This window comes from Elephantulus edwardii, unplaced genomic scaffold (genome assembly GCF_000299155.1).
Source record: "Elephantulus edwardii isolate Elephantulus edwardi_28Jun2011 unplaced genomic scaffold, EleEdw1.0 scaffold00022, whole genome shotgun sequence".
Classification (NCBI taxonomy): domain Eukaryota; kingdom Metazoa; phylum Chordata; class Mammalia; order Macroscelidea; family Macroscelididae; genus Elephantulus; species Elephantulus edwardii.
Window position 1 is genome coordinate 26,185,283 of NW_006399772.1, and position 11,917 is coordinate 26,197,199.

The following is an 11,917-nucleotide window of genomic DNA, read 5'->3' on the forward strand; positions in this document are numbered from 1 at the left end:
TTGGAAACAGTGCAGCCTGAGGGCTTGCTCTTTAGAGGCAAAAATGACAAAGTGACATCTGTTATCCTATTTATATTTAACACATTGCTGCAAATGACGGTAACACATGGAAGAAGAAGGAGAAGGAGGAGGAGGAGGAAGAGGAAGAGGAAGAAGAAGAAGAAGAAGGAGGAGGAGGAGGAGGAGGAGGAGGAGAAATAATGTGTTTCTAAGCCCAGTGGTCAATTTAAAAGTATGCGGCAACGTGTTAAAATTATGAACAAAGAAGATTACATAGAGAAGAGAATTGGTCTCATAAAGTAAGATGACTTATGTGAATATAAATAATGTTGCAAAAACAGAAGACATTTTCTGGAATCATATAAAATTAGGGAAAAATTGTCATTCATATTTAAAAATAGCATATGGATTTGCCAAGATACACACACACACACACTCACATATATATGTGAGTGTGTGTGTGTGTTATTGATCATCTAAAGTTGTTCATTTTCTCTCTCGTTACACGTATCTCTTTCTCAGTAATTAAGTTCTAAACACTCAAATTTGCAGAAGCATTTGGAAGCTTAAAAATCATTAGAATTTTACTCTGATTGAGATTATCACTGTATACAAAGATCTAGAGTCTTGACTCCTTGTCAAAGCTTAAATGCTTCATGGGTTCTCCTTAACAGTTTATTTTTATCTTCTACTATAATGATTATGCCTGGGAGATAACCCAAAAAACAAAACAAAAACAACCTAACCTAACTTTTGTATCTAACAAAAGAAAAAAATTTAGAGCAACTTTCTAGTTGATTCTTTCGTTGTATTTTAAGAGCCCCAAATGGTCCTTTGCATTTGGGAAAGACTCAAAAGGGAACACTTCACAGATAAGATCAAAGGAAAAGAGTAATTAGCTCCTTACCATACAAGTATCAAATACATGATATTTCCAAACTTTGAAATGTACCAAATTGCATTTCCTCCATTTTAGAGATCAGAGAAGGAGATAGTATAACATTTTGAAAGTCAGGGATAGGCTGAATTTAACAAGTAAGCACAAAGAAAGAAAAGCTATATGAACAGATTTCCATGCCCACCATAATTTAGCACCGTCTCCTTCATGTACTATTTATTTATTGCATGGAAACAACATGATGTCTGACCTTGGGGAACTAACCTCAGACAATGTCTTTGAAGTCACTCCATTCTTGTTCTTACTTCAAGTATCTTAGACATGTGTCTTTATATAGTCCCCTTGAGGATAGGGACCATATCTGAATTACTCCATGTGTTTCCTAACGCAGAGAGCTCTGATGATTGAGATCTTGAAAGTCAGATAGTATATGGAAGAAAATGGCTTAAGTTTAATTTTTCAAGACACAAAAACATTTCGTTTCTCTGCTATGCTTTATTCTTTACAAAAGAAGTGTATGAATTCTCATTCACTGTAAAATTTTTAAAATAAATTACATCAGCTTCTGCTTTTACAGTGCACACAGGCTCCTGATTCTTATGTCCAATTAACTGGAAATCTATTTACAATTTAATACACTGATCCATTGTAAACATACCTTCTGGATTTTAAGTTCCTGCTGCTAAAACTAAGGCTGCCTCATTTATAACCACTGGATTTTTAACATTGACTTTTATTTAGAACTACCTAATTGCTCAGAAAAATTTTATGAAAAATATTAGTTTATAAAATATCATTTTAAACAGTATTAACTAGTGCATTTTGAGATAATCTTCATAAATTGGTATTGCATGTGTTTATATTTGGCCTTTAAGAAAACCGTAATTTGCCATCAGTACTAGAAATCTTCAACTTTAAGGTCACTGCCCACTAAGAAGCTTAGAATCCTTTACAGCTAAGAACACATGGTAACATGTAATAAGATATGCTTGCCGGTTTGACAGATATTTATTGAGCATACAATGCAGATCAGGTCCTATGCAAGGCTGCACAGTTCAGATCTCTGAGCTCTGGTCCCAGGACTGATAAATGCATAGACGCATTCAATACAATACATGCTTTCTCACTTACCCTGACTCAGGAGTCTACCTGCTCACACTGGAACTCTAATCCTGTCCTTCACAGCACACAGTTTGTGATAGGAAAATACCCGCATGTCTACGGGATCAATATTCGAATGTATTCAAATTCACACACCAAGAAACTGAAGACTTCTTACCAACTTCTGCCGTCTGAAATTGAACCAACATACAATTCAGATGCATTGATAATTACTGGTGATTAGAATATGAAATTTGGGAACTATGAAGGACTGATAGTTGGAAAATAAGGTCTTGGTAATAGAAATGATACCAGAGACAGCCGGATAGAATTCTGTAAGAACAAGAATCTGTCATAATAACATTCTATTCTTAATATATATAACCTATCCATAATATATTTTACTAACAAAATAAATAGTAATAAACATGTGGCCTTTGCCACATGGAGTACACATCACTCAAACTGACTAAAAAAATTAATAATTTCAGTATCACGGAGCTCTGTGGTGTAGTTCATAATGTGTCAAGCTACCAACCAAGAGGTCAACAGTTCAAGTTCACCACATACTGTACAGGAGACAAAAAGTCTTCTCCTGTAAGTATTTTCAGCCTCAGAAATTTAATAGAGAGTCCCTGGGAATCAGAATTGCCTCAATGGCAATGAGTTTGGTTTTTGGCTTATACACACAGATGTTGGCAGATGAAATGCACAAGAGTCAAATCCATGTCAGAAGAGATGATGAGGAACTCAATACCACCACTCAGAACAAGGCCGCATGCAAGTTCAGACAGATCAAAGCAGAAAAACGGGACAAGATCATGAGAGTCAGAATACAACCATGAGTTCATTCCACCTGAATGTAAAGATTGTCTCAAGAATGGATTTGATTCTTCAAGAACTAGGTGGCTTGTAAGATGGCATCAAGAACATTATACATGAAGGAAGAAAAAATTTAGTAGAATGACAGGAAAGAAAGAAAAGACCAACACAGATGTCAGAAGAGACTGTATAACGCCCTCTTGAACATAGTGAAACAAAAGTGAATGGAGAAAAGAGAGGAACAAAAGAGAGAGCACAAAAAAGAGGAACAGAATATTTTAAAGGGAGACTCGAGAAGGCAAAATGAACTACTGTATTGAACTATGTAAAGGTCTGGAATTTGAAAAACTAAAGGGAAGAACGCACTCTGGTTTTAGTTTTATCAAACAAAAACAACTGAGGAAATCATTCAAGCCTTGATTTGAAACATTAAAAGATTCTATGTACAAGACATTGGAAGATGCAGGAGTCATTTAAAAGTAGAGGTTAAAAAAAATAAATAAAATTAAATTAAAAAGTAGAGGTTAGCAAAGCCCAGGCCAGATCCAGATGCCCAATGTCTCCAAGGTGAACAGAGGATTCTTCAGCAAAAGGGACCTGCTTGGTTTCTCAGAGTCCTAATTTGACAGAGATGGTAAATTAGCAACTGTCTGTCTAATAGGGGGATATTATGACATGAGGCATGATGTAAATGGCTTACATGTTTTCATGAAAGTAATATTTGGTGGTATGGTTGTAAGGGAGGAGAAAAAATTCCACAATATAAATAGACGAAATATAGTGTAAGTAAAGGACTGTATGTAACACATTATACATTTATGAAACATATGTATATAAATGATGAAAATATTTATAATAATAAAGTAGAGTTAAATAATACACATTCACTAGGAAGGCCCATAGTAAGATGGAGTGGCACCGTGACTGAAATAATGTGTTTGAGTTGTGGAAATGACTGTTAGGACAGTGCAGGATAAGACAAGTTTCCAATGTGTTAGTTATACAGGTTCTGTATGAGCAAAATTAAGCATTCTAGAATTCACATTTCCCCCAATGTTATCCATAACTTCCTATGACCCACACAATCTAATGTCTTTGCAGGCTCACTGACACAGAGATAAGAATATCACTGGTCATCTCTGCTTTTAGCCATGCTACAAACAGCTTCATCCTCGAGAGGGTTAAACCAGGCTGCTCCTTGGAGGCAAAGATTCTGGGGCTTTGTCTGACATACTGTGGACATTTTGTAAGGAAGGACAGGTCCTTGGAGAGGGACATCATGCTTGGGAGGGTGAAGGGACAGCTCAGGAGGGGAAGACCCTCTATGAGGTGGATTGATTCAATGACTGGGGTAATCAGGATGGGTGTTTCAGAGACGGTGTGATTGGCACAGGACAGAGCAGAGTTTAGGGCTGCTGTACATAGGGTGGCTATGAGTCGCAAGTGACTCGATGGCATATAACAACACATTTGTCTAACATCAGCAAAGATAGCCTTCATGCAACATCCTCTTCTAAGCTCAGCTTTAGTATCAGGCAGTCCCTTACTAATGTACTGCGACAGTTTTGAATTATTTTCAAGAAAACTTTAATAGGCATGTTATATTCGTGATACTGTTTGATAGATAATTTTGCATTCTGTTGGGTCACCTTTCTTTGGAACAGTCACAAATACTGATTTCTTCTATTCAGTTGGTGAAGTAGCTGTCTTCCAAATGTCTTGGAATAGACCAGTGAGTACCTTCAGTGTTGCATCGATTTACTGAGACTTCTCAATTGATACTGCATGAATTTTGAGAGGATGGAGCAGGATTAGTGAGCGTTTGGTTATATTGTGTTTTAGGTCATTGAATTGGAACCTACTAGATGGCACTTCACAATGATAAGCTGCCACATTGCTGCTTTCTAGCAAAAGCTACAATTAGCTCACAGGAGGGCAACATCTGATTCCTTGCTGATTCCTTATGGCCACTCAGACCACACCTTCCTAGGTGTTAATCATGGCACCCTCTCTCTCCATTGCTCTGCCAGGTACTCACCTTCCTGGTGTCCAGAGGATACTGCCCAATATTTAAGATAAGCCCAGACTTACTGGGTTCACAAAGCAGTGGTGAAGCATATCACATTGGTCTCACCCTATCTGTAAGCCAGCACTTAACTCGCTTACTCAGTACTGTGTCTGTCAAGACCTAGAAATTAGAAAAGAGTCTTTGATTCTCTAGATAGGTTCTGCAAGGTTGGGGGAGAGAGACAGATGCCAGGCAGACCTAGAAGCAACCTCTTCGATGTAGTTAAGAACAATGTGAAATTGTTCCCTACACATTAGTAAGTCCTTGCTTGTCTTGCACATTGGGTAATTTAACAGGGCTGCTGACCACTTCCCTGGTCACTCTACTTTCTAACTCTGGGTGGGTCCCCATGAAGAAAAGAGCATCTTGTCTTTTCCCTTCATGTATCTTCAGTCAGATGATCCCCAAAGGCCTGGCTCCAGTAAGTTTATATTGTTTTATGAAACAGGCATTTCAGCATGTTCTTGTAGTTGCTTTAATTATCAAGGAAGTCAGGCATAAATACAGACAGGGCTGAGCTGGAGAGACTCCCAGTAACACAGACACAAGACTCACTGCTGTCAAGTCGGAACCACCCACAGCTGACCCTCCAAGCAGCTTTTCAGAGACTGTAAATCAAACCAGAGGAAATTGCCCTGCTTTCTCCCTAAGAGCAGCTGGTGGATTCTAACTGCCAGTCTTCGGGTTGGAAACACAACTCTCTACCCAATAGGCCACCAGCACTTCCTGAATAACACATGCCAGGTTGAATTTAGAATTGCTTCCCTCATAACAAAAGCATTGTAATAAGCACAAAGCAGTAACTCCTGATGTTTCTTCCCAGAGGATAAGCTCTCTCCCCAGAGGAGAAGAGGCCCCTGGTTAATACCCTACCAAAATGCAAACTTAACTTCACAGTGATGAACATACCAAGTTAGTGGTGTCTGAGGAGGACTGGGGGACCCCATTTACTTTCTTTCTCAGGAAACTTCTGGCCCTCATAACTAAGGGAACGTGTCTTATGTGAAACCCAACCCTGAAATAATGGAAAACCTTATAACAGCAATTAAAGAACTATAACCTCTTGTGTTAGGATAGACCTCTCCTCCTTATTTTACGTATAATTAGCATGCAAAGCATCAATCATTTGCAAAAGCGAGAACTTAAGATAAACTTATATAAACAAAATTGACCTTGTTTTGGCTTCAAAACACTGAGACAATATTTTTATAGGGTCCAATGCCGTATTTGTGCTTCAATGCCTCCTTAAATAAACTTTCTTAAGACCGCTCACTCGTGTTGTTCTGGGTGAGCCCGGATCTGCTCATGATGGACAAAGCCTTCAGAGACACAGTGGTGCACAGCCCAGCCTATCTGATTTAGGGTTAGAGCACAGGTGGGCAGGTGCAAAGAGCTGCACAGAAGAAAATATTGCAATTGAAAATTGCCCTGGACTATTAATCAGTGGTTCACTGCAAAATGAGCCCTAAATGCTGTCCCGTAGGGTGTCCTGACCAGGCTGCCCACTTTGCCACCTTCTTAAGAAACACTTGATCTGAGCTTTCTCCTTAATTAGGAAAAGACAGCCCCCTGTAGCTACACAGAACCAATCCATTTCTTTGGGGTTAGGAGAGTGCAATTACTTTTTAAAAAAAGAACTACTGTTGCTGTTTTTGTCTTCAAAATGAGAGTAGCTTTGATAGGTTTTTTCCTGGTTGTAAAGTTATTCACATTAGTTGTCTTAAAACAAGAAGTGAGAAGAGCTAAAATGACAAAGAATACATTTCCAATCAGGTCACTGCTGGCAAGGTTGATCTTTCACAAATTTGATTTTAAAAAGTTCTTCTAAAACTGTAAGCTCATGCTGTTGTTGTTGTTATGTGCTGTCGAGTCGCTTGCGACTCATAGCGACCCTATGTACAACAACCCTAAACTCCGCTCTGTCCTGTGCCAATCGCACTGTCTCTGACACTCCCATCCCGATTATCCCAGTCACTGAATCAATCCAAGCTCATGCTACATAATGAAAATATGTCTTTTCCAATGTGTGATTTTTTTTCTAAATATACTATTGTTAGAACGGTTACTATTATTATTATTGCATTATCTTGTTGTTGTTGTTGTTAGGTGCCATCAAAAGGGATAAAAAAATGTGGACCTAAAACAGTGTAGAAGCTAGACATATGTAGGAGCTCGGATAGCATAACCCACCTGGGAATTGTGTTGTTAACTCAAAAATCACACTTCTTTGTCAACTGGAATCCAAAGGAGAAAGATGGGCAATTTCCGCCAATGTAAGTTGTTCGCCGATACATGTCCCCAAGTCAGGAAGAACACGTGTGTCTGGCCCTCTATTGAGTTTTCAGAGGCTATAAATCTCACAGGAGGAGAGTGCCCATCCTTCCATGGAGCAGATGGTGGATTTGAATCACTTACCTTTAGGTTAATATCCTAACTCTTTACCAGTAGTGAGTCACCAGAGCTTCCTCCTGTGCGATTTACAGCCTCTCAAAACTCCACTGAAGAGTCAGCTATGAGCTGATTCCAACTCAAAGGTAATGAGTATGCATTTTACGGGAGTTCTGGCAGCGTAGTTGTAAGAAGCTGCACTGCAATCCCCAAGGTATATAGTTCAAATTCCCCTAGCTGCTCAATGGGAAAAAGATGAGCAATCTCCTTCCACACAATTAATTAACTGCCTCTGAAAACCTGGTATAGTGTCAGCTATGAATCGGTTCTGACTCAACAGCACAGAACAACAACAAAAACAAAGCAGCGTCAAGTATGAAATGCCCCTACAGGACATGTTATCAACAGGAACTAGTACCTGGAGGAGGAGATCATGCTTGGTAAAGAAGAGGGTCAATGAAAAAGAGGAAAGTCAGGGAATGTGGACTGATCGCACATTCACAACAGTGGGCTCCAACACAGCACTGGCTCTGAGAAAGGCACAGGACCAGACTGTGTTTCATTCTGTAGTTCATGGGCTTGCGTTCCATTAGGACCTACTCCACAGCACCTAACCACAGAAGCACCCACAGAACTTTCAAGGTATAGTCTTTACAGGAGACCACCACATCTTTCGCCCATGGAGCAGCTGGTGGGTTTGGACTGTGTGGATCTTTACATTGGCCTCCAAGCACTTAAACACTGAGCCACCAAAGTTCTGAATAATTCTAAAATACTAAAAAATATAAAAATAAAATCTACTTGCTCTTAATATTGCTTTCATTATTCACTCATAGTTTCTGTCAAAATTATCAACAAGAAAAAATTATTGGAAATTGCACTGGGATGATGGAATCATCATTTGCTCTTCACTTGGGTCACTAAATCTTTGGAAAGACACTCAAAACACTTTACCTTTATTCTCTCTTCTTTTTCTTCTTCTCATTCCCTGCTCTCCAAGCTGCCTACAAATCAGTCCCTATTTCACTCTCCCTATTACTGGTGCTGCTAACAACTTGAACGCCACTAATTAAATGATTAAGGCTGACAATTATAAAATGGCACCCTACCAACTTGGAACAAAACATACAAGTATGTTTTAGACATAACATCTCTGTGTGTGTGTGTGTGTGTGCGCGCGTGTGTGTGTGTGTGTATTAATAAAATATCTATAAATAGAATCAGATCAGAAAGGAACAAAGAACATGAATTGTGTCTCAAAAGGAAATTTATGTTGGAACATAAGACAAGAGAAAAACGAATTATTTCATACTATTTATGCTTTGTACACTTTGAAGCAAGTGAATTCAGTGCCTTCTCAAAACATTCTAAAGCTAAACGTCTCAGCATTTGTGCAAAGGAGTATAAAGTTATTACTTCCAAGGGCACAGAATGAAGATCCTGATGATAGTTAACACCATCAGCTGCTATGTAATAGACTGAAGGTTTTAATCTGTTCTTAGGCACCTAAGAAGACATATCTGGTAATCTACTTTAAAAATATCCACTGAAAACTGTACGGCATACAACTCTTCTGCAAATCAATGAATCATGGGTCATCAGGAATCAGAATCAATGCCAAGACAATGGGTAGGACACAGTATGTGCCTTCAGAGCCAACAGCTTACCAAGTGCCCACAGAAATGACACCATTAACTGTCCTAGGGAAGAAGCCGCTTCATCCGTGTGGACTTGTTTTCCATTGCTTTGAAAATAGTTCTACTTGCCATCCTATTGAAAGGTGCTTGTAATACACTCCAAGAAAATTAGAACTGAGGCACCAATGGAGATCTGTACACCAATGTTCATAGCAGCATTATTCACCATCACAAGAACATGGAAATAGTCCATATATCCAACCACAAATGAATGGATTAAGAAATCTTGGTACATTCACAAGCTAGAATACTATGCAACACACAGGAGCAATGATTTTGAAAATCACTGTCTAACTTGGGAGGGACTGGAGAGCATTATTCTGGGTGAACTAGCTCAACCCCATAAGGACAAATACTGAATAAGAACGTTATTGTAGAAATAGAAAAATAATTAGTAAAATGTGTATGAGAATCCAAGGGGGGGGGTAGGAGCAGAGGGGTGAGAACGGGTAATGGGGTCATCATAGGGTGGCACAATTTAATGGGCAGAGGAAGGGGGAGGGGTAAGATCTCGTGTGAAAAACAACATATATAAACTTTATGAACTTTGGAAGTAAACCAGTATAAAATAAAAAATTTATTTAAAAAAAATAAAGAAAGGTGCAGGGAGCTCTAGTGGCCTAGTGGCAAGAAGCTACACTGCAATCCCAGAGGTACACAGTTCGAATCCACGAGATGCTCTGCTGGAGAAGAAGGGGCAATTTCCTCCTATACCAGTCAGATCCGATTTGATGATACACAAACAAAAAATAATTAAAATATTTAAAATAAATTATAAAAAACAGAAAGAAAGGTGCTATGAAAGGCTTGGAGTACCATGATTTAATCAGTGTAACTGAAGAGATACACGAGGATCTCTTTTAAGGCTATTATGGGTGAAATACCAAAGTATATGTCAATGACTGGTCTAAATTGCTCACATGAGCATACATACACATAAACACGTGGTAGAGAGTCCATCTGAAATGATATCTTCATTTCACTGAATATGTACGAGAGGTAAGAATCACTCACCCATCGCCATCCACCTGGAACCAACTCATAGCTGGCCCTCCTTTGGTTTCTGAGATTGTAAGTGGTGTGGAGATTGTCCGTCTTTTTCCTGCAGAGGAATTGGATTTGAATGTCCAGAGAAGTGCAGACTTTGGGTTAGTGAAACTGTCTACAGACCATGCCAAGAAACTCAAATTTTGACCGTGACCTTTCAGAAATGTATACTCACCTGGTTCTTGGTTATGTAAATAATTCTCTATGGTCTTCTTGTGGCAGAAAGATGAGGTTCAAGGTAGAGATTGCTATGCTGCTCTGCAGAGAACTCCAGGGCCCTGATTTAGCCTCACTGGGATTTGTCTTTATTTCGTTACAGGTAGTAAAATCAAAGTTATCCAAAGAAGATCACTTTCTTAAAATGAAACCATCAAGGAACCACGTTGTGGGGAAGTATTTCAGCAATCAAAACAAACTTCAACAGCGACGAGACTCTCTAACAGGTTCTCAATCTCCATACCACGTCAGAGGTCCAATTAACCAGGTCTATTCTGAGATTCTTCTCAGCAGGATGTGTGCGAGTAAAAGGACTCCATAGACGTCCCATGGGAGAGCCAAACCGGAAGCCAAAGAAGAGATGCTGCAGATGCATGTGGGACAAGAAGCCACGTCCTGTCCATCACACGTAGTTCAGATCAGCCACACACACGCGCACACGCATCTGAAAACCTATTCACTTTTCTCTGTCCACAGCTTTAGAAAGTCCAAGTGTGCACCCACTTGAAAATCAGCTGGTTTCAGAGTAAAAGACAGAGCTCAGAGCTAGAGAACTGGTACCTGAAATAAATCACCACTGCGGGCCAGGTATTACATTGTGATAGTAATGTGAGGTCTAGATACTTGAATTATGTGGAGGTAAGAGTGCTCTCGCTAGTGTGTTCTCTCTTCTCCAGGTACATGGAACAGATAAAAAGCAGTGGCATTCCATTCACAAGCAAAGACTGCACTTGTGCCCTTGTTCAAGGGAAAAACAAAGTGTGCCAACGACATTAGCTTCATGAATCTAATGCGCAGCAAAAAATTGATGCCTAGGCTTTTTAAATGAGATCATTTAAAGGGAAAAGAGCAAGGCCATGTCACAGGGGATTCTGAGAGATTCTAGGAGAGAAATCAGGAGGGAAATATTTTACAATTAAAATATCAACATATTTCCCTTTGAAATCCCTGTGTTTTCATGCACATTCCCTCCTGTCAAGCCTGTGAACTTGAATGGGTAACTTTAGTCTCAATTTATTAAGTGCACGATTTTAAAGTGAAAAGCAAAATAAAAGAAGCAAAATCCTGTATTACTTATGCTTCACTGATGACATTACTTGAGAAAGCTTTAGTTGCCTGCACAGCCTGATGTAACTTATATTACAATTATTTTATGTATATACTTTGCAAACAGCACAGGCCTATGCAAAGCATTTTTTTCTTCCAAGCATCATAAATAGTGTCATTAGTAATTGTATTTTTTATTTTCCTGAGCAGTTTAAATTATTATATCTAATCCAAATTATTTCTTATTGAAACTGTGGCATGTATATAAATACATATCTAATTCTAGTATTGAGAACTTTCTCTTCTGCATTTTAAGTTCAAAAGGAAAAATGTCCTTCCTGTGTACAAACACATCATGGAAAGATAACATCCCACAGTTATAATTAATTTTTAAGAAGATAATTTTTCTTTGGGGAGGAGAGAGTTGAAAGTATTAACTCAATACGTGACTTAAATTCCCAAATGTTGCAAATACCTCAGTTCCCTTCTTGTGGTTGTTGTGAGGTGCTGTCATTTTGGTTTGGAGTCATGGTGGCGTTGTGTATCATCATCGGCTCAGAACCCACCACTCATAGCTGACCTTCTAGTGAGTTTTAAATCACATAGGAAATTACTCATCGTTTCCTTATTGAG

The 11,917-nt window shown here is 38.9% G+C and overlaps 1 protein-coding gene across 1 annotated transcript in view; it reads left to right on the forward strand.

Moving 5' to 3' along the window:
• Positions 1 to 10,559, forward strand: part of CPED1 (cadherin-like and PC-esterase domain containing 1) — a 354,996-nt gene extending 344,437 nt beyond the window's left edge. Inside the window, exon 22 of the mRNA XM_006882700.1 lies at positions 10,341 to 10,559. Within this exon, the coding sequence (XP_006882762.1) occupies positions 10,341 to 10,559 (219 nt within the window). The remainder of the gene's footprint in view (positions 1 to 10,340) is intronic.
• Positions 10,560 to 11,917: the final 1,358 nt, after the last annotated feature.